The sequence below is a fragment of the Hermetia illucens genome, chromosome 2 (assembly GCF_905115235.1).
Source record: "Hermetia illucens chromosome 2, iHerIll2.2.curated.20191125, whole genome shotgun sequence".
NCBI lineage: Eukaryota > Metazoa > Arthropoda > Insecta > Diptera > Stratiomyidae > Hermetia > Hermetia illucens.
This window is the reverse complement of record NC_051850.1, coordinates 5,900,089-5,914,517: the sequence shown is the minus strand read 5'-3', so window position 1 is coordinate 5,914,517 and position 14,429 is coordinate 5,900,089. Positions and strand designations below refer to the sequence as shown.

Sequence of the window (14,429 nt, the reverse complement as noted above, 5' to 3'; positions counted from 1 at the left end):
GTCACTTCCATACTGTCATCATAGAATTCAATTCAGATTAGGACTTTGCGGAACTCGATTTTGTCGTTCGGAGTTTCTTATCATTTCCTGCGTTTCGATCCGTTTAAAGTGCATCAAAGTGTACGCGAACCAAACAACCAATCTATGTATAATTCAAATTCCTGCCAGGTAAGTACGGGCCGTACTCGTCGAAAACATGAGAGCGTGACGACGATTCCGTGTTGCGAAAATTGAATTCTCCATGACCTCATGAAAACGGGTTGGGGCTTCGAGTGTTGGGGGCTGTCGAGTGTCTGACGTTTCCCTAGCGCCAGTCCATGTACTCCTGTCCATTGTGTGCTGTGCAAGGGCTGATCCCTTGACTGACTCATTGTTTACCGACGACAATCTTTGTGCACTTGGACGTCAGGCGGAGAGGCTGATTCCGCAATTTATTTTGGTTGTGAGGCCACTGACACCCGCCGCCCGTACGATTCGTTTTTGGCTGAGTGCGGCTAATTGATGTTGCGCTCGTGAGGCACAAGTGTAATTGCAATGGCTTTTGTTTCAACGGCATCACGAGCTGGAACGGGGAGTTGAAGCTGCGGAGCGAGAGCGGCTCGGTAGAGGCCCCAATGACCCCAATTGTGGGGTGTTACTGGAGCAGAGAGCGAGCTCAGATGTGCTGCGTTTGTTTTTGTTGTTATCAGCGAGAAATGCTTAATTCAATTCGGATAACTACGGCCGCAAGGTTGTTAGAAATATTGTCTGAATGCGGGTGATAAGCTCCAGTTGGCGGCGTACGGTTGAGGCGAAATTGTTAGATCCACAGCCCCTGACTGCGACTTTGTTCAGTTTTGCGGGCTTAGAGTTGTTATCGGCCTTCCTGTGGCGATTATAATTTAGCGAGCAGGAAGCATGTAAGTGAGCCGGGCCCTGTGACTCATCCGTAGAGCAATTATTGAATGTTCAGCGGTTTCAATGCAATCACAATCACTCGACTCTGCTGAAGTGCTTCAGATGGTTCCCATCTTGTTAGTGTAGAAATAATCTTAGGCGGAGAATGTCATGATAAGATATCCACATAAAACGTGTTTATCTGGAGATAACAGGGGCCAAGCAAACGTCGTTTGACGAAGATTCTGTTTGGATTCTGATGTCAGAAATTTGGGGGTGGAGAGCTCGACAATTGACGTAAATACGGATCCTGCTATGAAGCAGAGCCTCTGGTTCTTTGATTTTTGGTAAACAAAGAGGCAAAAATATGTTCTTTGCTTTTGTTTTTATCGCTCTTTCCCATTCCCTCTCACTTTTGAAGCATTTCTAGCCCAAAATGAATTTTCGGTAATCGTAAGAATTCAACAAGTCGGGAAACCGGAAGCTGGACGCTTCAGGTATAAAAGGTTTTGCGTATGAACGTGTGCATTTGCCCCATTAGTACGAAGCACGTAAAATATGCTCATCCCTCGGGTAATTTATGGATACCATGCCAATAAAATTGTTGATCTTTCGAGACAAACCAATCATCAAGTCATTTTGGGACGTCTGCGTAAGGATCGAAGAGCCGCTCAGCGGGCGAGTGACCCATCGACGAAAAGAGATAATAGTTGGATGGGGCCAGGACTGGTGAATAACCGGGGTCGGGTAGTATCTCCCAGTTGAGCGTTTGTAAGTAGTTTCGACCTTTTTTTTACGTGACAACGAAAATCAGCTTTTCATGTCTTTGCCGATATTCCGGCCGTTTGTTGGTGATAACGGTGGGCATCGATAGTTTCGCCAGGGTCAACAGTTCATAGTAGACAATACCTCGCTTATTCCACCACACGCACAGCATCGTCTTCCGTCCGAAGCGATTTAGTCTTGTAGAAGATATCGCTGGTTGGCCGGCATCAACCCACGATTTTTTTTCGTTTAGGATTTTCGAAATAAATCCATTTTTCGTCGTCAGTCACAATCCGATGCAAAAGCATCTTTCTTTTGTGTCTTGTAAGCAACATTTCGCAGGTGTTTTGGCGCCGCTCCATCTGCCCGTTGTTCAATTCATGCGGCACCCATTTTCCGATCTTTTGAACCTTGCCCAATGTACGTAGACGCATGGAAGCGGCTTGTTGAGAAACACCTAATTGCTTGGCGAGCATTTTCTGCGTTTGAGTATTGTCCTCGTCCAAAAGAGCCTTCAATTCGTGGTCCTTAACTTTCCTGGGTCGATTTTCACGGCCCTTACCGCTCAGATCGAAATCGCCATCTTTGAACCGACGAAACCAGTTTCGGCTCGTTGCTTCCGATAAAGCATTGTTGCCGTAGACCTCCACAACCATTCGATTTGATTCAGCGGCTGATTTTTTCAAATTGAAGCAGAGCTTCCCGCAAACCGCTTTTTTTTCCGGGAACAAAACTGGACGAAAATATGTTTTTGCATGAAATTGCTGATGCACATCATCAGACTGACAATTGTTGACAAATGTCGTACTAAAAAAATATGGCGTGCTCATAGCAGCTTGATACGCTCATTGACGCCATCTGTGAGTAAACAGCGGATTTAAGCTTGTACACTTGGTACTATTGTTAACCTTTTTTGAATAGATATCGGTGTGGAAGGTATTTCGGAGCATAGGTACCGTACAGTGGCAGCCTCTTGATTTTTTTTTCAGATTTTTGTGTTGGGTAGTTTCTGAGAATGGGTCCGTTAAAGAAATCCTCACTTTCGACCCCTCTCACTCCGCGCCTTTCCAGCAAATATCAAAATTAAGACCGGCATCCAAAAGTACTAATCAAGGTCTTTCATTTGATACCTAACATGACTATATTCGGTGAAAAAAAATTGCACCCCCCTTTTGCATGTAAAAGGATGTTACTGACTGTATGCGCAAGCGTTCACAGTTCCCATTTTTCTATAAAATTTGGTGTCAATCGCTACAACCATCTCCGAGAAAAATGCGTGTGATGGACAGACAGACAATAAACCGAACCATCTCCGAGAAAAATGCGTGTGATGGACAAACAGAGAGACAGGAGATGGCAGCAACGGTAGGATAATTCTGAAAAAGGCCTCTGGACCTATATACTGATCCCATGTATTGAGGGATGGGCCGAGTGAAATCAGGAAGAATTGAATTATCACCTAAAACAGTTCCTTAAGAGATTTGGTGGATACAGAAAGTGCTTGTATCACTTTGGACTGCATGAGTCCCCAATCCCGACTTTGATGCAAACAATATGTCGTCCATATAGCAAAAGCAACAGTCCAGTCCTTGGAAAGCCTCGTCCCTAAAACGTTGAAAGGTTTGTGCGGCGTTACAGAGACCGAATGTCATCGCCGTAAACTCAAACAGACTGAACAGTGTAGTGATCGCCGTTTTGGGGACATCGCTCGCGAGGTGTATTTGATGGAAGGCTTTTTTGGAGAACACACGTTTACCAGCAAGGTTCATGGTGACATCCTCGATGTGTCGCATCAGGCATTTCTCCGGGGTGGGCACAGTGTTGAGGCGGCGGTAGTCTCCGCACGGGCGCCAGGAACCGTCTTTCTTTGGAACGAGATGTAGGGGGCTTGCCTAGGGAGTATTGGAAGGTCAGCAGTAACCTTTGTTTATCATGAACTGGAACTTCTCTTTGGGAACTTTCAACTTTTCAGGGTTAAGCCTATGAGGGCGATCTGATACCGGTGGTCCGACGGTCGTGATGCAGTGTCGTGTGCCGTGAGTAGGGGTAGCTGTGCTTAACACAGGGTTCATAAACCCTGGGAAATTTTTCAATAACGCGGGGAGTTCCTGCTGACAGTCGATACAGTCTGGTGGATACGTTGACTGACCTTACCGAATGCGGAGGATAAGGCGCGACACCTTGGCGAAGTAAAACTACCAGCGGAACGGACGCATAAGGCCTAGCGAAAGGGAAAGGAGGCTTTTAGTACCATACGTGCTGATGGAGGTTCCGTTGGCTGCAAACAACTTTTACGACGGCGCCTTCTGGGCATTATGTGCAAAGGAGGCTGGAACGACGGAAACATCTGCCCCCGTATCCACTAGGAACTTCAGCCGCGACATTGGGTCATAGACCTCCAGGCGATTCTTCAAGGAACCATAAAATATCGCCTGCTCGGCTAGCGGTTCGATGCGTTTTTCGACTGTCGCTTCGAAAATGAACACGGTGAGCGGCACCGTCATCTTGGTCGTTAGCGGCTACGATGGCACGTAAGTTTTAGAGGAGGCGATTACACTGACCACAGTGACTCTGGTACGGATTTCCCGGCGGTGCACCGCAGGCTCCACAGGAATTGCGACGAGCGCTGGTCGTCCAGCTTCAAAGGATTTGGCGTATCCTCTGGTCTCCGGTGACGCCAAAATCGATGAGAAGCCTTTGTTTAAGCGCTTGGTATCTATCAGTGTCGGACAGCGTCTCTAAAATGTCCGCCACGAAAATCTGTCCAGCATGGTCAGACAATCTCGGAACCTTTTAGATGGAGGAAACGAACCAACAATGCTGACGTGCATCTGTTGGAATCTTTTGTCTGGAAGAGGTAACGGCTGAATTTCGTTTCTTGTATGCCTTCCGATTTTAGACCGCTGACACTGGATACATTTGCGAGCCCATTGTCGCGCGTCGCGACACATTCCAGGCCACACAAACTTTTTAGCAATTGCCTGGAGGCGGATCGCATTGCGTGAGGTGAACAACGATGGGCCATGTAGAATGCGCGTTTATGCAGTGTCTTGGGGACTATTGGCCTAGGGGTCCCAAGAGACAGGTCGCACCAGATATCGGCATTCTCGATGGTAACTAACTCGAGGGTTAATGATTATGTACCATTAGTGACCAGCTGCTGCAACTTCGGATCATGGGGAGTCTGTCTTGATTAGCTAGTAGCTCAGCACAGAGGTTCGTAACTATGGATGACATGAGCATGGAGCAGAGTTGTTGAGCCTTTAAGAATACCGCGCATTCGGAGTTCAAGGTACCAGTGTGTGATCGTGAAACTAAGAACTTCCCATTTTTAAGCTTCCAAGTGAGTCATAGTGCTTTAGTATGGAAAATTGTTTGAAAAGGATGGGAGCATGTTAGATGAGACAAAATTGTTTTTGATAAGGGCGTGCAAAGAAGGGTTAAACATGTAGAGTTTCTCTTGCGGCCAGCAATGTTTTCTTGTAGGAGGAAGGGGGTTCGCTCGGTAGAATAAAGATGAAATGTGTCGGGGTGAACTTGGTGAGGCCAAAGTAGCGTCCAAAGGAGGCCGCTATGATAGATTAAATTTTCCTCTCAAGATACTTGGGAGTGAAGCGTGAGGAGGAGGCGTAGTCAAGGATCGGTCTGATAATCCCTCTGAAAAGTTTGAGGGCCTCTCTAGGGTAGAGTCTCCAGCTGGCCCCAGTAGCAAAATTAATGACCTTGTTCGCTTTCTTAGCCTTCAGGGAGATGGACTCAATACGTTCCTTAACTGTGTTCAAGGCAGAGATCATTGATATAAAGCCTGAATGCATCCAGGCGGGAGCGATGCAAATGCAATCGTGCATGACTTATCTAGGTTACCCGGCAGTTTTAAAGGGTTGCATTGAAAAAAGTAATTGAGTAATTTCGTCGGTAGAGGCAAATTGGGAGTTCGTCGGTAGAGGCAATTCATCAGACGTTACCTCGCCCCTGCCTCTCAACAGCGTGACACAAAGTGGCTACAAATGGTAATATCTCCTTTATTTGTAAAGGACGAGAAAGTCAGTAACTTTTTTTGATTTTTTTGGTATTTTCCTTGATCACAAATATGGAAAAAAGTTTCTTCTTGGTTCGGTCCGACATCTGAAACTGAATGCCGACTTAGGACTCCCTCAATTCTCAAACAAAAATGAGTTACATTGGTTTATGAAGAGGTCCTCCTGCAGTCGAAGGATATTTTTTGCTTCCTCCCTAGAGTCCCCGGAAGCTATAATGAGGAAGTGATCAGCATCTAGAAAAATGTTTACTTTATTGGAGGATTTCATGTGGAGGGGCTCGTGTAAATATTGAATAGAACTGGGCTGAGGAGACATCCTTGAGGAAGGACATTGTTTATCAGGGCGTGATGTCCTTGCATGGTCAATTTCCTGTTACGCATGATGTTTCATGTTTAAAGGAGTATGTCAGAGGGAGTTTCATATCGGCCATGATTCCTATGAGGAGGGGCAGGTCCACTTCTTCATAGGCTTTACTTGTTTCCATTGATAGGCCAACAACATGCTTTTTGTATCTCCTTTCAATGGAGATGTTAGGAAACAAGTGGTTGAGACAAGAGGAAGTGTGCCTATGTCCTCTGTAGGTGAAACAATTGTCCGGGAGCAGGTGGAGATCTTAAATCTTCGCCGCTATACTATGTTTTCAGCATAAGATTCACATTACACTATGTTTTGAGCCTTAGGCTGAAAACAAAGTGGAACAGGAAGCAAAGCGACGATGATAGTGGCGAGCGAAGCATTGAAAACAAACGGAAGACGGCATATGCAACTACGCATTGTTCAGTGGTAAGCATCCTTTGTCTGCTTTTGATGCTTTGCTCGCCGCTGTCAGCACCCCTTGGCGCGCCGTTCCGCTATTACAAAGAATGCTATTCTATGCTGATTTCCGAGGTTGATTTGCGGCGCACCCATACGTGATGCCTAATTTGCTCAGTTTTGACGTTAATAGTGCAGACCTCATCGGCATCGGACGTCAGAACTGTTATGATAAACTCTTAGGAACAACTATTTTCGCAACAAGGATCTCTCAGAGGTTATACTTCAATCGTAATGTCCACAAGGTTAAGCATTTTCATTAATATTATTACAGTCAAACCCACATAAAACGGAGTAAGTAATGTCGTCATATGTTCGAGCTTTGTACGACTTCACGGGTGAAGCAAGTACATCAGAAATTTCAATTACAACCGGCGAAGTCTTAACGGTAACGCGAACTGACGTCGGTGAAGGATGGTGGGAAGGGAAGAATTCGAAAGGTCAAACAGGTCTATTCCCAGCTGCATATGTGGAAGTCCTATCGGCAGTTGAATCGGCACAGATCGCCAATGGGGGTGCGAGTCGTCAGGCTGCCGCGGCTGCCTCAAATGCAGCAGCGGCAGCTACACCAACAGCTGGTGCTCGATATGATCAGACTGCCGACGAGTGGAATGATGGCCAAGATGACTGGGAAGACGATTGGGATGATGACAATGATACATACTCCGAGATTGGCCCTGCGTCGTCAGCACAAAACAACAATAATACTAAACAGGGTCAAGTCAACTATGCAACAATGAACCTTCCACCGACTCCTTCGGATGACACACTATCATGGACGTCGTCAGGTACTGTGTCGACGAATGCTAACGCCAACACGGCAACCTTGAAAAAATCAGGAATGTTCGCAAAGTCAAGTGATTCTTACATTATGGCATCATCAAACCCAACAGTTCCAGATAACGAGAAAGTGTATATTGTCCAAGTGGATAACACGTACATGTGGCAGCCAATTACGGAGCCCTACACTGTTAGAGTAGCATCGCCCAAAAAGGAAACCAAATTCAAAGGAATGAAAAGTTTCATTGCATATCAATTGACGCCCAGTTTCAACAATATTGCGGTAAGTGCGGCAACTTCTTCAAGGAGTAAGTCCTGATTATATCCTACCCCCAAAATCTAGGTCTCACGTCGGTATAAGCACTTCGACTGGCTACACGAACGTCTCGTTGAGAAATTCTGTTTAATTCCGATACCACCGCTTCCAGACAAACAAATCTCAGGTCGCTACGAGGAAAGCTTTATCGAACATCGTCGTGTTCAGTTACAGGAATTTATCAATTGGATGTGCCGGCATCCGGTCCTATCGCGGTGTGAAGTCTGGAAGCACTTCCTAACCTGTACAGACGAGAAACTATGGAAGCAAGGCAAACGGATTGCTGAACGAGATCCCCTGGTGGGCGTGACGTATTGTGCTGCTATTCATCCGCCGGAAAAGCAGCTTCTGCAGTCCTATGTGGACGGGCAAATGGAAAGTTGTGCTTCGTTCGTCCATCATATGGACGTTGCGGTCAAATCTCTCCTGGCGATAGCTGCTGAACAAACAAAGCGAAATCAGATCCATGCAAAGAAGGATTTCCAAAGAATCGGTGAAGGATTTTCGGAGTTAGCGCGGGCGTTAGAGATCGATGAACGAAGAGTGCCGGCATCGGATTCCCTGGCGAGTAGTGTAGGGAAAACAGCAGGATTTTTCATAAGTATGGGACAAATGTTTGGCGAACAACCAAAGTATGATTGGATTCCGTTCTCGGATCAGTTGCATCTCTACAGGTAAGTCTTATGAAGGGTAGTTGTGTGGAGTCTTGTTATAATGCGTGAATCTTTCTCGTCAATCAGAGGAATCTTGAGTAACTTTCCCGACATCTTATCAACTCATAAAAACGCTGTTCAGAAACGAAGAGACTGTCAACGCTTAGCCGCCGACCAGCGAATGCATAACGCACAATTGGCTGAGGTTGATAGACGGGTTGATATCATTTCGTATGCCGTCCTAGCTGAAATGTCGCATTTTCGTCAGGAGAGAGATCACCATCTGAAGGAGACACTGGGAAATCTAATTGACGCTCAGATACACTTCTATCAGAATATTATTAGTAAGCTGCAGGCAGCTCAGAGTCAGTTCCAATAATTTTGATTAGTGAATCTATTCGTCTCATGTTTGGGGGGTTTTTTGTACAATTTGTAAAAGCAGCTGTTTGTCGACCACGCAAGGAGGTTCGATTCATGGGAAAATTTCTGAAATTTAGGTTCAACGATATCCCTTTTTTGATCTTCTTTGGTTCTAATGATTGTTCAATATTTGGCAAGATTTCGTTGCGGATGAGGACGGCAGGCACGAAGTTAGGTTCGTTAATTGCATAATTGTTGTGGAGCGATGATTGTTTTTATTGTAAATGTGGTATACGCTGTTACTGCTATCGATTATTTTTTATATTTTACTCATTTTAATCAGTATAAGCCGTGAATGTGATCGTATGATTGTAAATACTATTTGCTTAAAGATATAACAAATAAAATGAAAGATAAATTGCTTATATCACGTTATAGTTTTTATAAAATTTATTGCATTGTGTATTGTATTGTCTGTCGAAACTGTCCACCTGTCTTTTAAGCTGAATGATTAGCCCAGTTTTTGTTTAAACTGCTCAAAAGATACTTTCGTATCGGCTCGGGTTTAATTGTTTTATTGAGAAATCCAACGAACCGCAGAATCATTGAGATTTCCAAACGCCTTTTCATAGCCTTAACGTTTCAGATACTTTAGTTACTTCGTGATTCCTAACTTTCGCACAGCCGCACCCGTTCAGAGGATTAAATGCTTGGCATCTGCTCCAGCCCTGACTATACTAAATCGAAACAAAGATAAACAAACACTAAGACTGTCATTTTGTAACTTTTTACTAACTCAAAGTTTCTTATTTCTACCACTCTTTGCCTTACGTACACTCGCAGTTCAATGCATTTCAATGTTTTTGTAGAAATTAATTTCGTTTTTGTAACAGTTCACCGTGATTGGTTCTCCGTGATTTATGGCACGATGAAAACGGTTGCAAATACCATCAGGAATTATCTAATTTAATTAACTGGCAAAATATCAATCGAATGTGCTTTAGAGAAAATAATGGTGATTGCGAAATGTGCGGAATTTAATCAAACAAAAAAGATATCTTAGTCATTTGTTCGTAGGGAGAAAAAAGGAGAAAAGGAAAGCTTTTATAACTATTATTAATTTTAGACAACAAACCAAAATGTTTTCTATGTAATTAGTAATAAATGCATGCTAGATCTTAGCTGCAAAAATTTATAACAATTAATCAGATATAAAAATATATTTATATAAAGTTTAACCTGTTTTTTTACTCTTTATTTTTATGGTTGTCAACATCTCCTATGTGGCGCATAGCGATCTTAGGAGTAGTTAGTTTAGGTCAGTGGGGGGAGTCGCAGTTCCAAGCACTCAGACCTTTACTAAGCCAAATGTACTCTCCCCGGAGATCGCCTATTCATCGACCTCTCGCCGACGGAGTTCGCAGGCTTTCACGAATCTGAGAACATTCTCCAGAGACAGAGAATGCCCAGACCTGAGGTCCTAGGAGGCCTCTTCTTTCTCTCTTCTTCCTCCTCGCAATGACTGCATATGGCCGTTACCATCACTTTGATTTTTGTGGTAGTTTACGGACAGTGTCGCGCTAAAACCCCTACTAGAGTTTTCATGTCCCACTTCTTAAGGGACAACAAAAATGCCGCCTCGGGTTCCTTCACAAAGATTTTCGCCTACCGGCGAATTTTTGCCATTTCCTCCTTCAGACTAGACTTGACAGTAGATGGCCGGAAGGCGTGTGGATTTAGAACCTTGGCGAGCCAGTCTGTCAGCTTCCTCATTACCAGCGATATTTGAATGCCCTGCATTCAGTCAGCCAAGTTTCTGATGATGACAACTCCACACCAACTGGCTTGACATTTCGTTGCTGTCTAGTGCTGATATTGCTGCCCGAAGTCGTTAGCTGCTTTCCGATTTACCTCTAAATGGATTGGGAGTAAATTTAGAATAGCTTCGAGTGCCACGGTCGGCGTACTACTCATTGCTCCAGAATTACGGCGTCAGCAGCTTCCTGCTGTTGGCAAAGTTCAGTCTAGGCCACCAGACGATGATGCATACATCGAAATGGGTTTTATTTATGAATCCATTTTTGCCGAGTGAAACCGAGTACCTTCCACCCATTTGAGGGAGTCTATCACTGGACACGAAGTCTTCCTTGCTTGTCGCACAAGGCGACTAAAAGGGATATAAATTTGTGAACAGTGGATAGGGATTGATATCACAGCTACGACATTTGGCTATCGAAAACGGACTATGACTGGTTCCTGGAATGTGTCCACGCTTCTCGCCAATGCTATAGAGGGTCCTCAGAATGCTCGCTTTCCCCAACTCCAACAATGTAAGCTGGCCATTCTAGGCACAAGCGAAGTACTCTGGAGAGTGCTCGTCTCTCTCTCTTTCTACTTGCTACACTAATGGCTTTGTTTTGTACTCCGGAAGGTCAGGTGGTAGCTAATCCGGCATCGACTTGTTACTGGCGGCTGCAACTTACTCCCTCGTTTTTTAGTCCATGGATCCCTAGTTTGGAGCGTAGCACCCCAAGCATTAAAAATAGAACAAATCAAAAAATTTGACTGGCGGTTTCGTTTCGGCAACTCATCAGTCCAATATAATTCGCGACCTTGTCGTGTTTTTGCGATGATTAAGGGGAGCGTCTTTCCACCTGTTGGCACTTTCGGTCACGCTGCTCCCAGGGCAGAGGTGAGGCAGCGTCTGATGAGTTGCCTCTGCCCTGGACGAAACCGTCAGTCAAATTTTTTTTTTTTTCTATTTTTAGTAGGCAGCCATTAAAAATTTTGTTTTCTCCGGTGCTACGCAAGCCGTCGGCCACGCCAAAGGGGCATTGTAAGATCTGGTTGACTGCGAAATCGTGGAAGCGGATCGATGAACATAAGAGATGTGCATGTGTGTTTGAGATGCAGGAGAGGCAAAGGACGGAATATCTCGGATTCGTTTATGTATCGCAGGATTTCTGTTAGTGGATGTGAAGCTACCCGCTGCAATTGGAGCACATCAGCACCAAAAATCGGATGTCTGATACGTCCATAGCCGGGGCATGCACTACTCACATAGAGATGCTCAGTGGATCCTGCTTCCTCACTACAGAAAGAACACGTATCATCTTCAAGAATCCCTATTCTCGCCAGTTAGAATGTCCACAATACTCCTGCAAGTCGAATGCTTTTCGACAGGATCAACTTTGTTTGGTTCTGACAGGAAGACATGACTGGCACATCATTGCGGAGAGACATAGCATTACAGGGAACAACGTAGAGTTCATCAAGGAATGCGGGGACAGTAGGAAGTGACCTGACCTGCGCGTCCATCTCGCATTGTGTTTTGTTGCACGAACGTTTCCTAAGCCTGACTTTTGTTTCTCTGCCAAATTTCCTCTTAGATTTGAAGCCCTGTTGTCTGCTGTCTTATCGGTCTCTCCGTTTTTCCTGTTTTGTTCACCCGTGACTGGTAACAATGAAATCTTTCATCGCTCGAGTTGTGACTGTGACTATCAAGCCATCTGAACCTACGTGCGTGTACAATACGCGGTCCAAAACCCATTTTGTTGGAGGTAGATTTTACAAGAGCGATATTCCCCCTCACAATATTTTCTTGTTTATGTGTCAATTTTGACCGCTGCTGAAGTGTTCCGAGATGTTCACATGACTTTTTGCCCCAAAACTCACGATACATTTCCTTAAGCCGGTCCCATATGGCACGGAGCTCGCCTTCTCCTTAGGACCTACTGCATCTGGAACTGTGAGCATCGGCGAGCCGGTCAGAAAGTGTGCTGGTCTAAGCACGTCTAGACTATCGAACTCGTCTCTCAGACATGCTTCGATTTGATTTTAAAAACTCTCCACAATCGTGTGAGAAAAGATATATGGTTTGAGTGATAAGGAGGCACGGAAGCTTTCCCGTCTCAATGGCTACGGCTTTTGGAATATAAACCGTCATCATCTGTGCCCCTGGTATATCATCTACAGCACATGTCGACAATTCCGTACCCTTCCTTCCTGGCAGTTTAAGCACTACAGTTCCAAGTCAGTCCCGCAATCTACCAATATAAGACTTGTTCGAAAGCGTATGCCGGTGAACACGAGTTCACTATCCCATCACTCTCACATCTCCATGACGATGAGGTCCTCAATTATTACCTGCTCCCCACGAGTAAATATATGCTCCGGAAATACTTTCGGCAATATGGCCAATCGTATGTTCTTTACCGTAACGATAATGCAGGCTGTTCTGAGCTTTCTTAAGGGCCTTGGCTCCACTGCTTCACCTCCCAATTTCTCCCTTCTTGGGTGTAATCATCTGGCTCTCATTGTCAAGGAGATGTTCCCCCGCCTGATGGGCCAGTTTGGGTTGTGGTACGAAGTCGCGCTTGTTTATTGTAATTATTATACTCAGTTGAATCCCATGAGTATGGGTGTTGGGATGTTCGTCGTGCCATTGTCTCGCTTAGCACGATAAGGTCAGGCTTACTCACTGAGGCCACCAGATATCTGTGGAGCTCCGTTCGAATAGAGTCAGTTATCTCCAGTGGCAAACTATCTAATGGGCACGGTTCGCATAACACCTTGGATTGCGGGAGGTGTTTTTTGACTCCTCGATGAACTCGGTGTGGCTGTCACCATCCTGACGGGAATCCGGTGTCGGGTTGCTTCTGATGGCTTTCGCAAGGCTCTCTTGATCTGCGAGCCGGTTTCTGTCAGACTCCTAACTACAAGACAGAAGACAGTGCTGTGCACCAAGGGAGACTTCCGATTTAATGAAGAAAAATGCTTTCTACGGGCAATTACACGCAGGTCAGGAGAGGCTTCTTAAAGGTGACGTTGTGATCGTGATGGGTGATATAAATGCAAAAGCCTTAACAACATCTTGTTTGGACATTTAATACAGAAACACGGTCTTGGCGACCGTAAGGATATCAGTGGGAGACTTGGGGATTTCTGCAGTTTCCATCGACACACCATACGAGCAATTAGATTGACCGCTTTGCGATCAATAGAAGATTTAGGAGTTGTCTTCTGGATGCGCATAATATGAGAGGCACTGACACCGGCCTCGAAAAGGACCACGAGATGATGGTCACTTACGTGTTGCGTTCGCCTCTTTTCGTAGGGTTGGACAGCTGCAACCCAAAATTTCAAAATCGACCGCTGGTATGAACCAGGTGTAGCTCGATAGTGGAAGAGCTATTTTGCTGATCGGAAGGCAGATACCCTAAGTAACTCGTCTAAGAAAATCGATGAGTAGTAGGCAGCCATTAGTTACGAAGGGGCGTCATAGGATCTAGCTGGCCGCGGAATCGTGGAAGCGGTTCAATGAATGAAGGGAACTAAATGCGCTATTGACCGCTGCGAGTGATAAAAAGGAGTTTTTGTATTGCTCTCGTCAGGGAAGCGGTAGATGCCGTAGAACGCAATGATTTGAGAAATGTATACACCATCACGAAAGGATTTCCTTATCCACGATGACGAGAAGCTGAAAAGGTGGTAGAAAACTTCACAACATTTGGTGAAGTTCCTCCTCTTGTGAAGGAAATGGCTAGTCACCGTAGCATGCAGATACGAACTGTTCCGTCAAGCAGGAGGCTCGATGGTCTCCTCGTCGAGTTATTTATCACTACAGTTTCTACAATACTTCCACTCATACAGAAACCCTGGAGATCTATTTCCTTTCCCAAAGAGGGGACGATCATTAAGATTCTAAAGAGAGACACCCGTTTTGAGTGTGACAATTGGAGGGGTACCTGCGTGCTCTCTACGTTGCAAAGATAATATCTTAAATAATCTTAGAACACATCAAAGAATTCCCTGAAAGCTTCATCA

At 45.1% G+C, this 14,429-nt stretch overlaps 1 protein-coding gene across 1 annotated transcript; it reads left to right on the top strand.

Annotated features, from left to right (window-relative positions):
* Positions 1–9,028, top strand: LOC119648031 (sorting nexin lst-4). Its single transcript, XM_038049456.1, has 4 exons — positions 1–168; positions 6,769–7,557; positions 7,618–8,264; positions 8,331–9,028. The coding sequence occupies exons 2-4, from the start codon at positions 6,796–6,798 to the stop codon at positions 8,620–8,622; spliced, it is 1,701 nt and encodes a 566-aa protein (XP_037905384.1). The 5' UTR covers positions 1–168; positions 6,769–6,795; the 3' UTR covers positions 8,623–9,028.
* The last annotated feature ends 5,401 nt before the right edge of the window (positions 9,029–14,429 follow it).